At 33.0% G+C, this 17656-nt stretch overlaps 1 protein-coding gene across 3 annotated transcripts in view; it reads right to left on the bottom strand.

Annotated features, from left to right (window-relative positions):
• Positions 1 to 2347: 2347 nt before the first annotated feature.
• The window catches only part of LOC115213532, a 40011-nt gene continuing 24702 nt past the window's right edge, over positions 2348 to 17656 (bottom strand). Inside the window, exons 3-7 of one of the 3 annotated variants that reach the window (XM_036503864.1) lie at positions 17443 to 17599; positions 14861 to 15059; positions 7001 to 7092; positions 3304 to 3450; positions 2348 to 3020 (exon numbers count right to left, since the gene is read on the bottom strand). In XM_036503864.1, coding sequence (XP_036359757.1) covers positions 2945 to 3020; positions 3304 to 3450; positions 7001 to 7092; positions 14861 to 15059; positions 17443 to 17599 — 671 coding nt within the window. In that variant the 3' untranslated portion in view covers positions 2348 to 2944. Of the gene's footprint in view, positions 3024 to 3298; positions 3451 to 7000; positions 7093 to 14860; positions 15060 to 17442; positions 17600 to 17656 lie in introns of those variants that run through there. The other 2 variants (XM_036503863.1, XM_029782555.2) reach the window with 2 other exon arrangements.

Genomic DNA, 17656 nt, shown 5'->3' with positions numbered 1-17656 from the left:
CCTTCACATTTAATTCATAATGAAACCGTTGTTCTCACTTCCTCGTTATACATAACTTGTAGAGCCCTCACAACCCATTCATCTAATACTAGTTTCCTTTGGGACCACCAAATTACTGAACATGAAACCCTGTCAAATGCCTTCTCCAAGTATTTTTTCAGTGGTTGGTTGCCTCACTATATATTTGCATCCATGATATCTCTTCTAGGTACAAAGCCAAACTTCATCTCATCTAGAGTTAATCTGTCATGGATCAATTGTGCTATGATTCTCTTTGTGATCTTTATAACCTGATCCAGTAGTTTTGATTCCTTTACTGGTTTAATATATACAGAATGCAAACATTATCTGATATAGAGCTCTATATTTGTAATTTATGGAAAACTGTATATTTTATTAAAAGGGGAGTTTACTCAAGTTTCATCTTGTGGCTGGTTGTAAATGTAGATCTTGTTGAGCAATATATATATATATATATATTAAATTAGAGATAAAACCACTATTAGGCAAATCAAACAATGAAAAACATAAACCAAAACATAAAAATAAACATAATTAATATAATATATAAAATTTAAATTATTTCAATTTAAAATTTTAAATTTATATTTATATTTTTTAAATTTTAAATTTATAAATTTTTAAATTAAAAAATTTTTTTTTGATAGTTATATATATTTTTTTTTAATTTAAAAATTTTAAAAATATTATAAATATAAATTAAACATTTTAAATTTAAATATTTTAAATTTTATATTTTATATATTTTGTATATTATATTAATTATGTTTATTTTTATGTTTTGGCGTATGTTTTTCATTGTTTGATTTGCCTAATAGTGGTTTTATCTCTAATTTAATTGGATTTAATCCTAAATCTAATTTTTCCCTGTAAGTTTGGATTTACTCCCTAATGTTATTATATATATATATGGCTGTGTGGTTAGGGAGCTTGCTTCCTAGTTACATGGTTTCGGGTTCAGTCCCACTGCGTGGCACTTTGGGTAGGTGTCTTCCACTATAGCCCCGAGTCGACCGGAGCTTTGTGATTGAATTCGGTAGGTGGAAGTTACTGCCGTGTGTGTATATGTGCGTATAGCTGCTCAGTGCCTCTCCGAAAGAGAGAGAGAGGGATATATATATATATATATAATATATATATATATATATATATATATATATATTATATATATATACTGGAGGTGAAACACTCAGTATATCAAAACAAGACCATGCATGGGTATGTTTCCTAAAGACTTGAAGAAGACAGTACCATTGACATGAAGTGAAGCCCTTAAAGTTACAAAATACAATAAAAAATGTAGATTATGTCATATTTCTGTGGAAGACATCACACATGTGATTAAAAGCTGCACAAAAGTGTCAAGGTACTACCTTGATATGGCATTGTCTCAAAAATACTATACAATGGCATGGAAGGTGGACATTAAACAATGATGATGATGATGAATGTCATTCGGAAAAAAGTCTATCCTGGAATAAATATAGAGAATATCCTACTATTATTGAATATTTACACAAATATAACCAGTTGAACATTCCCATCAAAATATCTGTCAAATGTAAGCATAAGAGGCTGGATATTGTTGTTTGAGATAGACTAGAGGTCAGCTGTTCTGTTGATGTGAATATCTCTTTGAAAATCAAAAAGAAAGAAGATAACTATGAACAATTGCTTTGAAACTTCCAGCTTCTATATCCAGATTATAAATTTACATTTACACCAATAATAATTGGTGTACTTGGTTTTGTAACTAAATGCCTAACTGTCAGTTTCGATAAGCTTGGATTTTCAGAAAAAGAAATCAACCATCTGATTCGCACATTACAAATACAATCTGTAAGCAGAACAGTAAAACTATGCAAGACTTTTCTCAGGTTTAATGTGACATTGTTTTAATTATCTACACTCCAAAGATGGAGATATGTGTCTTTGTTAGAAACCAGTTCCTTTAAAGGAAGAATTTAGATAATTAAAAAATGCAATAGAACATACATACACACAGTTATAAATGCTGTTGATGTTATAAGAATTTAGAAACTTTGAGAATGCAAATTCTTTTTAGGAACAGTGAATCTTGAAGCAAATAAAACTAAATAATAGCATTTAAAATGTAAATATTGGGTCAAAACACTTTGGCGAGAAAAAGTCAATGGTTGCCTGATGAACGTACATCACCTATCATGTTTACAGGAGATTTGGGTTTGAGCCCCACAGGCAGCTTTTGACTTTTTCTATCCAGAGTGTTTTAAACCCTATATTTACATGGTATTATTTATAACTTTATTTGCTTCAAGATTCACTGTTCCTGAAAAGAATGTCTGTGTGTGTGTGTGTGTGTGTTGTATTACTTTGTATTGTTTTATTCATTTTGAAATAATTGTGGACAGTGCTGTTGAATATACATACTTGCTTTGTGAAAATCATTAGTAATGGTTTAGTAAGCAGGTTTGTGAACTTGTTTTATGATATATGTAATTGATATTGAAAAAATATCTATTTGTTGTATTTAACTTTTGAACTTTTTATGAATGATGATTGATATCTAGATCATGCAATACTAGATACACAATACATAACTAAATATACATCAATAAATACAAGCATACTCATCTATATTAATAGTTGTTTATTTGTTTATTTTCCTCCAATTTTTCAGATTTTAGACACATATTAAACATTAAATGTGCACACTTCTACAAACATATTAGAACTGGAACCATGCATGTCTAATAACTTGGTGGATAAATAATCCATGCATGATTTTAATTCATAGATAGTGAGATAATTCTGGTCTTTAAGACTTCTTAATGGCTACTGGCTATACTTTCCCTTATTTTCTAAATATCACTTTTAGGGATTGATGACAGCTGGTACAGACTGAAGATTGAAACATATGTTTATAATCTGAATAGGTGAATTGTCAAGTTTGTATCCAAAGACTAAATTTCTTAAGTATTTGTGAAACATTTATTTTGTTGTTGGTAACTAATGTAGAGTAAAAATTGGTTAAAAATCTAGAACTCAATGAAACTGGTGATAATCTATGTCTGCAAGAGTTTGGAAAATGTAATTATTACAATGAATGAAGAATTTTTATGTTTTTGACCCCTTGCTTTTTGTCTGAGTGTCAGGGAGAGATAAGGTGGTATTGTCTCTTTGGTTTCACTTTGGTGATACCAATTTGGCTTATTAAACTTTTCAAGGAATTCTCCTGTGGACGCGATAATATTTGAGAAAATGTATTGCTTCTTTCTACACATGAAAATTCAAATTATATTTTAATATGGGACTATATGATATGATTCATTAAGATTTTTTAACTCAATGACATGTCCTTCACATGATATAGTTTCTTCATCATTCGTTTCTGCTTCTTGTTCTTCTTCAGAAGAAGTTGTGACATTTTTCATCTTATAATGACCTTTCCTGTAAATAAAGTGTAAAAATTGAATTAGACAAAACATTTATGACAAATTTTGTATTGTATGTATGATGAAGAGCTATGCTCAAAACATCAAACTCTTTCCTTTCACTGAGCATCGAGCTAATACATTTCTTGTGCACATCCTCATTTGTTTTCTTATTCATTTATTTGAATTGGCTATATATATATATATATGTGTGTGTGTGTGTGTGTGTGTTGTGATATATATGGATGTAGATAGTTGCATACAGAAATGCTGATTACTTAAAGTGAATGGAACTTGTGGAAGAGGGAAACCCAGGAAGACATGGGACAAAGTGTTGAAGGCTGATCTCAAGACACTGGACAAACAATTGGAAACTCAGACATACATTAATGAACTATTTAAAACTTTTAGGATCCTTGTCTGTCATGCTTGCATTTTACTTAAACCTGTATCTGATTACTGCTTTTTCTTCCTGATTACTTTAGTTTATGGTGGAAACAAATGTTAGGTCTGGTGAATTTCAAATTAGTCACACAAAGGAGATGACTATCTGGTTCATTGCTATACTCAAGAAGACCCATCCACCACAGCAGAATTGATACCAGTGCTGGTGCCACATAAAAAGCACCCAATACACTCCGTGGAGTGATCGGCTTTAGGAAGGGCATCCAACTGTAGAAACCATGCCAGAACAGACAATGGAGCCTGGTGTGGCCCCTGGCCTTACCAGCTCCTGTCAAACCATACAGCCCATACCAGCATTGAAAATAGACATTTATTAATGAAGATGATGCTGATAGATGTATATGACAAAGGCAATGAGTAAACTACTGAAACAAAGAACAAACAATTGAGCTATTTAAAACTTTTAGGATCCTGTCTGTCATGCATGCATTTTACTTAAAACTGTATCTGATTACTGCTTTTTCTTCCTGATTACTTTAGTTTATGATGGAGACAAATGTTAGGTCTGGTGAATTTCAAATTAGTCACACAAAGAAGCTCCATCATAAGCCACCAAATACTACTTCACAAGGTAACTATAGATGCATATATAACTCTATATGTTTGACTTTGTTCAAACTGCATTTCTGTGGTCGGAAGAATTTGTGCAAGTAATAACTGTAGTGTGTGGATAGGCTCATAGGACAGAGATGAGATAACCTCTTGAAATGCAATATATATTTCCCAGTAACTCTATTGTATGCTTTCCAGGACTGCAACATCAGCTTCTGCATTTGCTTCAGAACACAATTAAAGTCTTTGATGTAACACACTGTTGACACCACCTTTTTCTTGTAAAGTAAAGTTACCTTTCTGAGTCATGTTGACTCATAAGGGCTGGTTTCCCAGTTTCCAGGACATATAAATTCCCCACCTGGATGAGACACTCATCTGTTGCAGGATTACTCATCTTTGCAAGCTGAGTAGATTGGAGCAATGTGGAATCTAGAACACAATGCATCCCCTGGTTCAGGAATCAAACCCACAATCTTATGACCATTAGTCCAACACTCTAACCACTTGGCCACACACCTCCTTCTTGTTGCAGTGTGGGTGGCTTGTGTACTTCCATGACTCTGAGAGCTATGCCGGCAGAGTGCAAGGCACCCATGCTGGAGAAGTCAAAGGGACGGAGAATGAGAATGTCGTGATTTTCATGGGGATTAATATATGACTAATATATGACTTTCCTGTCTTTCCACCCTTTCTGTTCCTCTTTCCATATTCTATCTTGTACCTTCAGAGTATACCCTGGAACCTCCTCACTACCATCTCTTTTCTCCCTTTCCAGCTGGGGTAGCCATGTATCTCTTTTACTGCAATACACCTATTCCTGTTCCCCTGCCATACTTTAACCCCTCAATACCTTGCATAAAGCCACCTCACCCAATGTTATACCCCCACTCAGTTGAATGGTGGGTGTCTTATTTTGGGAGTTACTTAGTGATCTCACTAGTGCTCATGCCATGAAAAAAAGCACCCCGTACACTCTGTAAAGTGATTGGTGTTAGGGAGAGCATACATCCATAGAAACCATGTCAAAGCAGACATTGTAGCATATTGCATTCTTCTGGCTCTTCAGATCCTGTCACACTATCAATTAGTGTCAGTATGGAAGACAAATGTTAAATGATGATGACACTGACTCTGATGCAGCCTCCTCGTTCTCTTCTTCTTCCTCCTTTTCCTCTTCCTTTTCCTCCTATTTTTCCTTCTTGCTGCAATGTAGTGGCTTGTGTACCTCAACGACCCTGAGAGCTATATCAGCAGATTGCAAGGTCCTGGCACAGTCTCCCCCATGCTGGATAAGTCAAAGGAGAGATACCAGACTATTCTGGACCACCTCTTCCCAGAGGTAAGAATAGATTTGCATAAGGCCAACACTCCTACCAAAAAAAAAAAAAAGGCAAAGTCACTGAAGCGTCAATGACAATTCGAAAACCAACAAGACCTTGGAAAGGAAGGCTTCCCCTCAGGAAAGACAGCCCAGAGTTGAGAACAGGACAGAAAAGTCATTGATAGTCAATGTTCCATAGAAAAGGAGCAAAGGGCTAAAGCAGGGGTTGGCGAACTGGAGTAAACTATCCCAAGTGAAGTAAAAATGAAATTCTTGGGGGTGATGGGACTTGTTAGATATAAGTAAAATTATATAAAAAAACATGTTCTTTGTTACAACAGAAATTTTTCTTCTGGCAACGCTGCATTTGTTCAATGTAAATAGATTCAATAAAATATATTCAATAAGCCTTTTGAATTAAAAGAATCTATGATTTTCTTCCTTTCAAATCATGGGTGTAATGTCAGCATAAACAAATATATTTTGGGATAATTGGTTAAAAAAATTTCCCCAACTCCTGGGCTAAAATAAATAAGTAGAGGAGAGACTTACTGCATTGGCAACTGATGGTTTCACATTAAAACTTTGCCAAGGCTTACACATTAATCTGAAATTTTCCAGGTGCATATACCTGGTCAATTCTAAAATCACATCCTGGCATCTTAAAAAGGAATGACACATTAAGCAATATTCCCAGAATCACAATCAGATGGAATGCTCATGTTTGGAATGCTTCTGATCATAATACTACTCAGTTGGAGCAGACTTAGGTTCACACCACTCATAATTTTGAATTAACCCTTTAGCATTTAAACCTACGATGTCCAGCCCAGATATTCCACCTGTTTTATGCTCGAACCAGCCAAATGAGGCCTGTTACACCTACCCAACAATATCATTCTGAAAATAAAGAAACACATCATCAAAATCTCAAAGATAAAAGATAATTCATGATTAATTAAAAACAATGTGAATAAGTAAGCATTACATTTGAATTGCTGGAAGGGACATCACATTTTGATATGCAACCATGATATATTATCAAGCATATTAAAGGCTTATAAGTCAATATTATGTCCCACCTGTGTTAGAATATCCGTAGAGATAACTTTCAAAAGAATAATCTGAATGCTAAAGGATTAAATACTTTAATCTTAACCATCTCATCTCTTTTCTTCTAACATAAACAGTAATAAGAAAAAAGTGTAAAAAATGAGTAACTCACCTTTTTTGACAGAGGAAGAAAATTACTGATATAGGAAGAATGATGATTGTAAAGATAGCACAGAGGATAATAATCAGTGACCGTGGTAAACCCTGAAAAACAGTTTTACTGATATAGGAGGAATGATGATTGTAGAAAGAATGATGATTTATACAAAAATCTTTAAATTTTGTTCCTAACAGAAATATTATATATAATTTTCAATACCATGTGATTGCAACAAAATGCCAGTTCAAGTTATTTACTTTTTCGATTCTAGTTTCTAACTTTTGAAGGGTCAACATTTAATTAAAACTTATTCTGGAAAAACAACAATTTTTTTTAAAGAAAAATTTAAAATTTGAACATCTTGTTGAACCCTTTTTCTATAAAACAGGAAATTTTTTCCATTTAAATATATATACACATATATATATATATATATATATATATATATAATATATATTTATTGATTTATTTTATATAATTATATATATATATATATATATATATATATATCTATATATATATATATATATATATATATATATATATATTATATTTATTTATTGATTTATTTAATATAATTATATATATATATATATATTTATTTATTGATTTATTTATATATAATTATATATATAATTAATTAAACATGTATTTTCGTGGTTGAAACCTTTTGGATTAACTGGTGCTAGAGTGAGCAATATAGTGACCACTCTCTTATATTTATTTTATAATTATATATATATATATATATTATATATATATTTATTTATTTATTGATTTATTGATTTATTTATATATAATTATAATATATATATATTATATATATATATATAATATATATTATATATATAATTATATATATATATAATATATATATATATATATATATATATATATATATATATATATATATATGGGATTATAAATATATATATCATTGTCATCATCATCATCATTTAACATCTGTTGTCCATGCTGGCGTGGGTTGGACAGTTTGACCTGGCTGGCACACTGGAAGGCTGCTCCAGACCCCAGTCTGATTTGGCATGGTCTTCTACAGCTGGATGCCCTTCCTAACGCCCACCACTCTGAGAGTGTAATAGGTGCTTTTATGTGCCACCAGCATGGGTGCCATTTGCATGACACTAGGGTACCAATCATTTGACACCAGTATCTGTCACGACGGCGATTTTGCTCAACTTGATGGGTCTTCTTCTCAAGCACACCATAATGCCAAAGGTCTTGGTCATTGCCTCCATGAGGCCCAATACTCAAAAGGTGCTCTTTACATGCCACCAGCATGGGTGAACTTGGCTTAACAGATCCTCTCAAGTACACCACATCACCAAAGGTCTTGGTCACTAGTCATTGTCTCTGTGAGTCTGAAAGTTTGGAGATCATGCTTCATCACCTCATCCCATGACCTCCTGAGTCTACCTCTACTACAGTTTCCCTCCTCAGTTAGAGATCAGCACTTCTTTACACAGCTGTCCTCATCCATATGCATCACATGACCATACCAGTGCAGTCGTCTCTCTTGCACACCACATCTGATGCCTAACTTTTCTCTTAAGATGCTTACACTCTGTCAAACATGCACACTGACATTGCACATCTAGCAAAGCATACTGGCTTCATTTCTTTCAAGCTTATGCAAATCCTCAGCTGTCATGGCCTTTGTTTCACTGCCATGCAGCATAGCTGTTCACACACAGGCATCAAACAATCTGCCTTTCACTCTGAGAGAGAAAGGCTGTTTGCCAACAGCAGGGGGTAGGAGCTCTCTGAACTTTACTCATCTAATCTTATTTTCACAGCTATGCTCTCAAAGCATCCATCTCCACAACTAACTTGGTCACCTAGATAACAGAAGCTATCTACTATCTCTAGCTTTCCCCCTCTGACAGCTGATGGAGTCTATTTTCTGCCCATTTCAACGTTTATTGTACCTGTGCATCTTCCCCATACAAAAGCTAGTTTCCCTGTTAACCTTCCTCTGATATTGCTGCACCTTTTATGTGTCCAAAGCTTACACTGGGTGCATCTTATGGAGTTTCTACCTACACTTTTTCTACAGATTGAGGCGAACTGGCATGCTGCTTTAAAAGGGCCTTAGACAAACTTAAGCTAAGAATTAAGGTTGTAGAAAGACCAGGTAAACCTATCAAATCCCTAATCAGTAGAACCTACCCTTTTAGTAGAATCACCTGTACTGATAGGAACTGTATTGTATGTAGATTTAGCCCACAAACAAACTGTAAAGCTAGGAATGTAGTTTATAGTATAAGATGTACAGAGGGATGGTGCAGTAACAAGATAATGATGTACATAGGGGAGACAGCACGAAGCATAGGAAAGCAGGTAAATGAGCATTGGAGTGAACTAAAGGAAGAGAAGGGCCCATCGGTTCTGTACCAGCACGCTGAGCAGGAATACGGGGGCTCACTCAACAACATAGAAGTTAAAATCTTGTCCACACATAGCACATATGCAACGCTTAGACAAATTACAGAAGCTACACACAAAATAGAAGATAAACCTAGCCTGAATAGGAAACTAGAATGGAACACTAGCACACACTCCCAACACACCACAACCCTATGACAGAATAAGATCCCCATAAACTGATAATACTATGAATATAATACAATACACAGTTAAATAAATGGAATTAAATAACTATATACATTAACAAAATAAAAATAAATTAAATCAAATTAAATTAATACAAAAAAAATAGAAAGAAAAGAAAAAATAAGTAGATATAAATGAATGAATAAAATAAATAGAAGTAAATTAAATGAATGTGTATAAACAGAGGATACTGATAATGGAGGCACATTCCTACACACACACACTTACTAAACATAAACACACACAGGGATATACGCATGTGCAAATGAAGACATATACAATAGGAATACAAAATGGCAAATCATTAGTAAGGAGAGACACACAGAAAAAGAAAGAAGAAAGCAAAGGACCACTGATGAGGTCACAGAAGTGTGATGAAAGAACTCTGGCCAAAATACAATCAATATAAAATAAAGATGAAGCAAGTGAATGCCAAATATATAATGCGTGTGTTTTTATTGGCTAAACTGGCAACATCTTGCAAAACGAATATGTAAACGAATGTATGTATATATATATATATATATATATATATATATATATCATCATCATCATCATCATCATCATTTAACGTCCGATTTCCTGCAAGCATGGGTTGGACTATATAGATAAATATATATATATATACATATGAAAGAAAAAGGTGTTCTGAATGCTGGATGGTTGTATATAAAAAAATATATTTATTTATTTACATATCACATATTATTTCTTCAAATCACATATTTAATTACATATTTAAGTGCTTTCAACTACTACTGTAGTCTCATCAGAAATGTCAGTTTGTAGAGTTTTGCCTGTTTTAATATTATTGGTGAATGAAGTGGGGAGAGAGAGAGAGAGAGAGAGAGAGTGTGTGTGTGTGTGTGTGTGTGTATAATGGGAAATAGAGGGGGAGAAGGTGAAAGAGAGAGAGAGAGAGGGTGGGTGATAGGGAAATAGAGGGATGGAAAAGGTGAAAGAAAGAGAATATGGGTGTGTTTTAAAAATGTATTTTTTCTCTTTTTTCTTTTTTTCTTTTTTTCCTTTTGGGTCCTTTTGTATTTTTTAGATGACCTTTGTAAGAAATGGAAAGAGAGAAGGAAAAAGAGGGTTTGTTTTTCAATAGTAGGAGTGTTGCTATGTACACACATATATCCTTACATATAAATACATACACACACACACACACACACACACACACACACACACACATATATATATATATATATATGGAGGAACTTATTGAGTGTGTGTGTTTTCATAAACATTTATGCATACATATACTGTGTTCTTGAAAATGAGAAAGAAAGAAAGGGAAAAAATGAAATATAAAAATAAAGAAAATATTGTGTTCATTTTTTGCTTGGCATTCACTTGGGTTTCTAAAAGGTGGCTGACCATTCAATGTTTGATATACATGTACATACATAAACACATATCAATATATATACATATACATATGTGTATGAGTGTGTATGTGTCTGTGAGTGTGTGTGTGTGTGATTCTGCATTTGTTACATCTATAAGGAGTATAGTGAAGGATTCCGGGTAGAAGTAGGGGCTCACCAAGTATCAGTCCTCAGCCCCCTCTTACTCATCATAGTGATCCAGACAATAACAGGAATTTAAGACAGGCTGCCCCTAGGAGCTCCTCTATGCTGATGACTTTGCTCTCATAGCTGAATCACTATGAGAACTAAAGAAGAAATTTCAGGTGTGGAAGCAAGGTTTAGAATCGAAGGGCCTTAGAGTCAATGTTGCAAAACCCAAAGTCCTAGTAAGTAGGAAGGCAAACAAATCCCAAACCCCTTCAAGTTGATGGCCCTGCTCAATCTGTAGAAAACGTGCAGGTAGAAACTCCATAAGATGTACTCAGTGTAAGCTATGGACACATAAGATGTGCAGCAACATCAAAGGAAGGTTAACTGGGATGATAGTTTTTGTGTGCAGCAGATGCACAAAGACAATAAACACCAAAGATGTTCAGAAAACAGATTCCATCATATGCCAGGGGAAGAAACTAGAAGTAGTTGATAGCTAGAATTTTATATATACATATGTATCTATACAGAGTTATATATATAAATATATTACATGAGCAAGAGAAATATTATCCTTAAGATTATAAAGCTGGAAAAGTTCCGGATAAGTTATTACACATGGAAAAGTTCAGGATAAGTTATTATATCTGGTAAAGTACAGAACAAGAAAATTTTTACTTAGAATATTGCAGCTAAGGATAAAATTTCAAATAAAATATTTAGATTTAGAAAATATTAGCTTTTATTAAAACTAAAAATTTTACTACAAGTTATTACTTCTATTTGTTATTATTTGTTATTTCTATTAAAAATGAAAAATAACTCAATCAAAATATATTTTGCACTTTTAAAAAATTCATTTTTTTAATTATTAATAATTGGTAATTTGAAAATTGGTTATAAAAAATAATAGTACATAATTAGTACAATATAGTAGTACATAATTAGTACAATAAATAGAATTATACAAAAATTAGTTATATATTACAGTAAAATCTACCTATAACAACAAATTCACAGTAAAATTTGTTTGAGTTATTGCTAAGTCTTTATATTTTTAGTCTTGACCCAGTGCCAATCTCTTACATAATGAATTTGCCTACCATATATACTATTCTACTTTGCATAAAACTTTAGCTATATTGGTACTTCTGGCTCTCATTTTTAAAGTATTCTAGTGTGTCAATTTTTTAACAAAATGATGGCACCTTTTTTTAATTATAATGTTACTTTGTAAATTAAAATCAAATGATTTTTAATATTCAAATTTTATCCTTAACTGGTAATAACTTTTCCTGTACTTTTCCAGGTTTATAATCTTAAGAATATTATTTATCATGCTCGCATTTCTCCATGTAATCCATGTTTTCCCTAGGCTATGCTATTATGCTAATTAATAATGTGTCAATTAATAATTTAAGATTTTACCTTATTGAAAATTAAATAATAAATTTAATAAATTTCTAAATAATATTTTAATTTTTTTCCTCTTTGTGATTAAATTATTATTATTATTATTATTATTATTATTGAATTAAATTAAAAGTTTTAATATAAAAAATAAAAATAAGATTAGTAACTCCTCGACTTGAGGTCTATCATTTAAATTTAATTAAAATATAGTTTGTTTTTAAAATAAAAAGTTTATTATACTTAAATTCAATGTTTTGCCTTACTGAAAAATTTCTGTCAACGTAAACTACTATGGCTCTGTTTCTCATATCAGATATTACAGGACAGTTTTTACATGATATAATTGCATTAATTAATACAGATGACGTAATTAAACTAATTGCAAATTAGCAGTGTCGTTCATAATTTTTTCATAACCTCAATGATGCTGATGACATATATTAAAAGTCCCCTTATAGAGCTATATTCATAAAAAGTATAAAACTATATTACCACCCTCAAATTTGAGAAACAAACACTCATAACATTTTTCTGTTAAAACTTCACTATATGAGATTGATAACGTGAAATTCTTTGAATTGAGCTCTATCATTTAAGCTTAATTAAAATATAGTTTATTTTTTAAAATAAAGAAGTTAATTATACTTAAATCCAATTTTTTGCCTTACTTATATATTTTTTCATGATATTTTACCTCACAACTTTTTTTATACAAAGTTTTGTTGCATGGGACCAAAACTATGGAATTTCTCATGCTTTCTTCCATCATTGAAGCTAAGATAAATATAATTTGCTTTTGAAATTGAAAAGTTATTTAGATCTAAACTTGATTGGAGACGTTACTTACTCTCCTATAACATTGCAACAGATTTTGATGTAAACTTTTTTCTATTGGACCAAATCTTAATTTTTTATGCCAAAATGTAGCTAGGGACCAGTCCTCTTCAAAAATGTTAACAGTTTTTAATTTAGGTAAGAACTAAATTAGCAACAAAGCTCTGAAGATGCTGCATGTGAATAAATTGCAGCCTTAAGAATATATTTCAACTACCACCATAGTTGAATGATATATACATATATATATATATATATATATGAAACGTTGCAACGTCTAAAAGATGAATTAGGGTAAATGTTTTTAAATTTTCACCTAATTTCTGAATTAATAATACTTGGCGGTGTGAGTTATGGCTGCTCTTTCTGGTGGACGAGTGACCTGTTGGGGTCACTCCTAAATCGTTATATTTATATATTTAGTCGATGACTATTTTCTCTTTTTCACCAGGCCGCTGGTTGCGATAAATTTCTATTGAATTTTTTTGCTACCCTAAATTGACTAATTGATAATTTTCTGAATAATTCTGAGATTGAATCAGCAGTTTATATTTACTGTTGATAAGTTTGGCGCGAATACGTCAGTCTTGAAAATTTTAAGTCAGATATCCCGTAGGCTTCGATACAGACGCCTCGTGTATATTTGTCTCTCCCAGGTCTTTACTGATGAAGTGTAACCTATGGTAGATTGGCTTAATTTAATTTAATTAAGCTAATTTAATCATTAATGACACAGAAACGTTGCAACGTCTAAAAGATGAATTAGGGTAAATGTTTTTAAATTTTCACCTAATTTCTGAATTAATAATACTTGGCGGTGTGAGTTATGGCTGCTCTTTCTGGTGGTGGACGAGTGACCTGTTGGGGTCACTCCTAAATCGTTATATATATATATATATATATATAATATATATATATATATATATATATATATATATATATAGTTCCACAGAAGTATATATATATATATATAGATTCGAGCGAGGTCATTGCCAGTACCGCCTGACTGGCCCCCGTGCCGGTGGCCCGTAAAAAGCACCCACTACACTCTCGGAGTGATTGGCATTAGGAAGGGCATCCAGCTGTAGAAACTCTGCCAGACCAAGATTGGAGCCTGGTGCAGCCATCTGGCTCACCAGCCGTCAGTCAAAATTATCCAACCCATGCTAGCATGGAAAGCGGATGTTAAACGATGTTGATGATGATATATATATATATGGCAAGCTTCCAGGCCATGCAATTTCCATCTGCCAAATTACTCACAAAGCATTGGGCAACTTGGGCTCTAGAAGAAGACACTTCACTCAGTTGAATAGGATCCAAAACCTTATAGTTGCAAAGTGAGCTTCTTAGTCACACAGTCATTCCTGTAACCTGCGGGCATGCCTGTAACCTACAGGCATGACTGTGTATTATATAATTTCTTAATGAATTATTAGAGTTATCATGTGATAAAATATTACCTTACCTGATTATGTCCCTTGGGATCAAGAGATGTGGGTAAAACTGTGGTAGAGTGATTCTCTTTTAGATTTACTGTTGTAGGATCGTTGAGCTTGATTGGGTAGTTGGTTAATTTTTCAATGACTACCTTCTCGGATTTGTCAATTATTCTTGCAGTAATGCCACCGAAATAAATCACATACTTTACCTCAGATTGAGAGACACTAAATTTGATAAAAAAACAGAACATATATATCCATATATATGTGTATGTGTATGTACATATATACATATACACATAAAAAAAATAAACATTTCCTTCTCATGCCATTCCAGGCTCATAAGGACAGGTCACCGATCCATCACAGGATTACAATTTTTGTCAGCTGAGTGGACTGGAGCATCGTGAAAGTGTGTGTTTTGCTCAAGAACACCACACATCGCCTGGTTCAGGAATCGAAACCATGATCTTATGATCATGAGTCCAACACCTTAACCACTAAGCCACGTGCCTCCACTCATATACATACATACAAACATACATACATACATACATACATATATATATATATATATATAATTTTAACAAGTAAAAGAGAGAAAAAGAGAGTATATATATATATATATATATATAGGGCAGTAGTTCATATATTGGCAGTAGCACATTCTAAAACATTAGAGCAGTAATATAATTATAATTATTTAAAGTTGGTTGTTTTGGCTGGTCAGGGAGAGAGAATTGGTTTCGCACCTATAGGCAACTCATCAGACTCAAATGGTCAAAGGCACATAATGTCTCTATATAAACAGGGATAGAGACTAGCCAACTCCAAGGAACAGAAACCATCTTAGTAGTTGTAGAAATGGCAAATAGTGGGGACAGCATGCCTGTAGGCCAGAGGTTGGAACATGTCAGTTTTACTAATTATAGGTAGAGATGTTAAACCAAGCACAGGGACTGATTTTATAGCAATACTAAATTTATAAGGGTATAATTCTGTATATGTATTTATTTATACCGAATACTTCATAATTCAACATAGTAGGAGCTTGACAGAGTCATTAAAGCAGGGGACAAAATAATTTTTAATATTTATTTGAGCTCTCTGTTTTGATTTCGAATCCCACTAAGGTCAATTTTGCATTTCATTCTTTCAAGGTTGGTAAAATCCACGAAAATGGATTTGCTGACTTGTTAGAATTTCATGAGTTACTGCATGATATTTGTTCTTGTACTTTCCATCCAGACTTCTTGGGTGGTAGACTTAATGTGTTGCTTGATTTAACACTACTGTCTGGTTCTTAGAGTGCCTTTATCAGAATTCACTCAGTTGAGAACATCTGAGCCAGGTCCCAAGTTTGAGGATAATTTCCTTCTTTCTGCCTACAAGTTTTGAGATCTTGAAAAAGGAAAGGGTTATGGATGCTGCCCTTTCTTCTCTGACTACACAGCAAAAAATGAAAAGCATTGTAGAAAGATAATAAAGGTATCTAGTAAATTAATAGAAGTATTAAAGTATCGTGTTAAAAAACAAAGCCTAACTAAATAAAATGTTGAAATACATCTCTAACAGGAATATACAGCAATCACCCAATGTCATAATTCACTACAATATTACCTATATAAGGCGGCGAGCTGGCAGAAACGTTAGCAAACCGGGCGAAATGCGTAGCCGTATTTCGTCTGCCGCTACGTTCTGAGTTCAAATTCCGCCGAGGTCGACTTTGCCTTTCATCCTTTCGGGGTCGATAAATTAAGTACCAGTTACGCACTGGGGTCGATATAATCGACTTAATCCGTTTGTCTGCCCTTGTTCTTCCCTCTATGTTTAGCCCCTTGTGGGTAGTAAAGAAATAAATATTACCTATATGATCAACAAAACCTAATCAATCACAACTGTGCATGAAAAGAATATTACCTGAGTGACCAACAAGATCTGATCAATCAAGTCATGTTGAATAGGATCCAGTGACCATTTCGACTTTTGGTGTGCTCCTTTCTGAATCCTCAATCAGTATAAAATTGACACACCATGGCTACAAGAGAGCTTTAGGATGTAGCAGAGAGAGCATGAGAGACCATGGCAGATGGACAGCAAACAGACACAGGCAATGGCTGAACCAAGCTGACATCAACATAATGAACTACATAGCAACACAACAACTAGCAGTTGATCAAGAACAATAACATCCAAACTCTCTCAACATTTGTTGTTCATAGTAACAACAGTATTTATCATTTGCTTGTTTATGAAAAGAACTAAAGTTTGTCAAAAATCTCAACAGGTTTCATTGTTTTCTTCTATGTACAATTGTTCACCTCCTACACTAGCAAACAGCAGTCAGCTCTATCACCAATAACAAGTAGACCTAGTAACAAATGGTGACCCAGCAATCAGCTTCACAAGCACGAGTACAAGTGGCTTCAGAACACCAATACAAGTGGTGACCCTGTCACTATACCAAGTACATATCCAATAAAAAAAATGATGTTCCTAAAGACCGAATTTTTTTTAGAAATTGTTTTTTACAACAATATTTTTTCAAGAGCAAAATAAAAAATTAAAAAAAACATTCAAGGTAAGTTTTATATGAATATTAATTTACCTGTTACTTGTATCTCCCATATAAGTTATTGCCATGACAATATCAAGATGGCATTTATCCACACTGAAATATATTTGAAATATATTTAGGATGTCCTCTGCAAGATTAAAAGCTGCATGCTGTGAAAGACTTGCCAAAAGAAAAAATGTATTTATATCTACAAATAAAAAATAAAAACAAAAATTCATATCAGTCTCTTGTTCAAAGCACAAAT

Source organism: Octopus sinensis, linkage group LG6 (genome assembly GCF_006345805.1).
Source record: "Octopus sinensis linkage group LG6, ASM634580v1, whole genome shotgun sequence".
Taxonomy (NCBI): domain Eukaryota; kingdom Metazoa; phylum Mollusca; class Cephalopoda; order Octopoda; family Octopodidae; genus Octopus; species Octopus sinensis.
The sequence above is the reverse complement of the archived record's forward strand: the minus strand, read 5'-3'. Positions and strand labels throughout refer to the sequence as shown.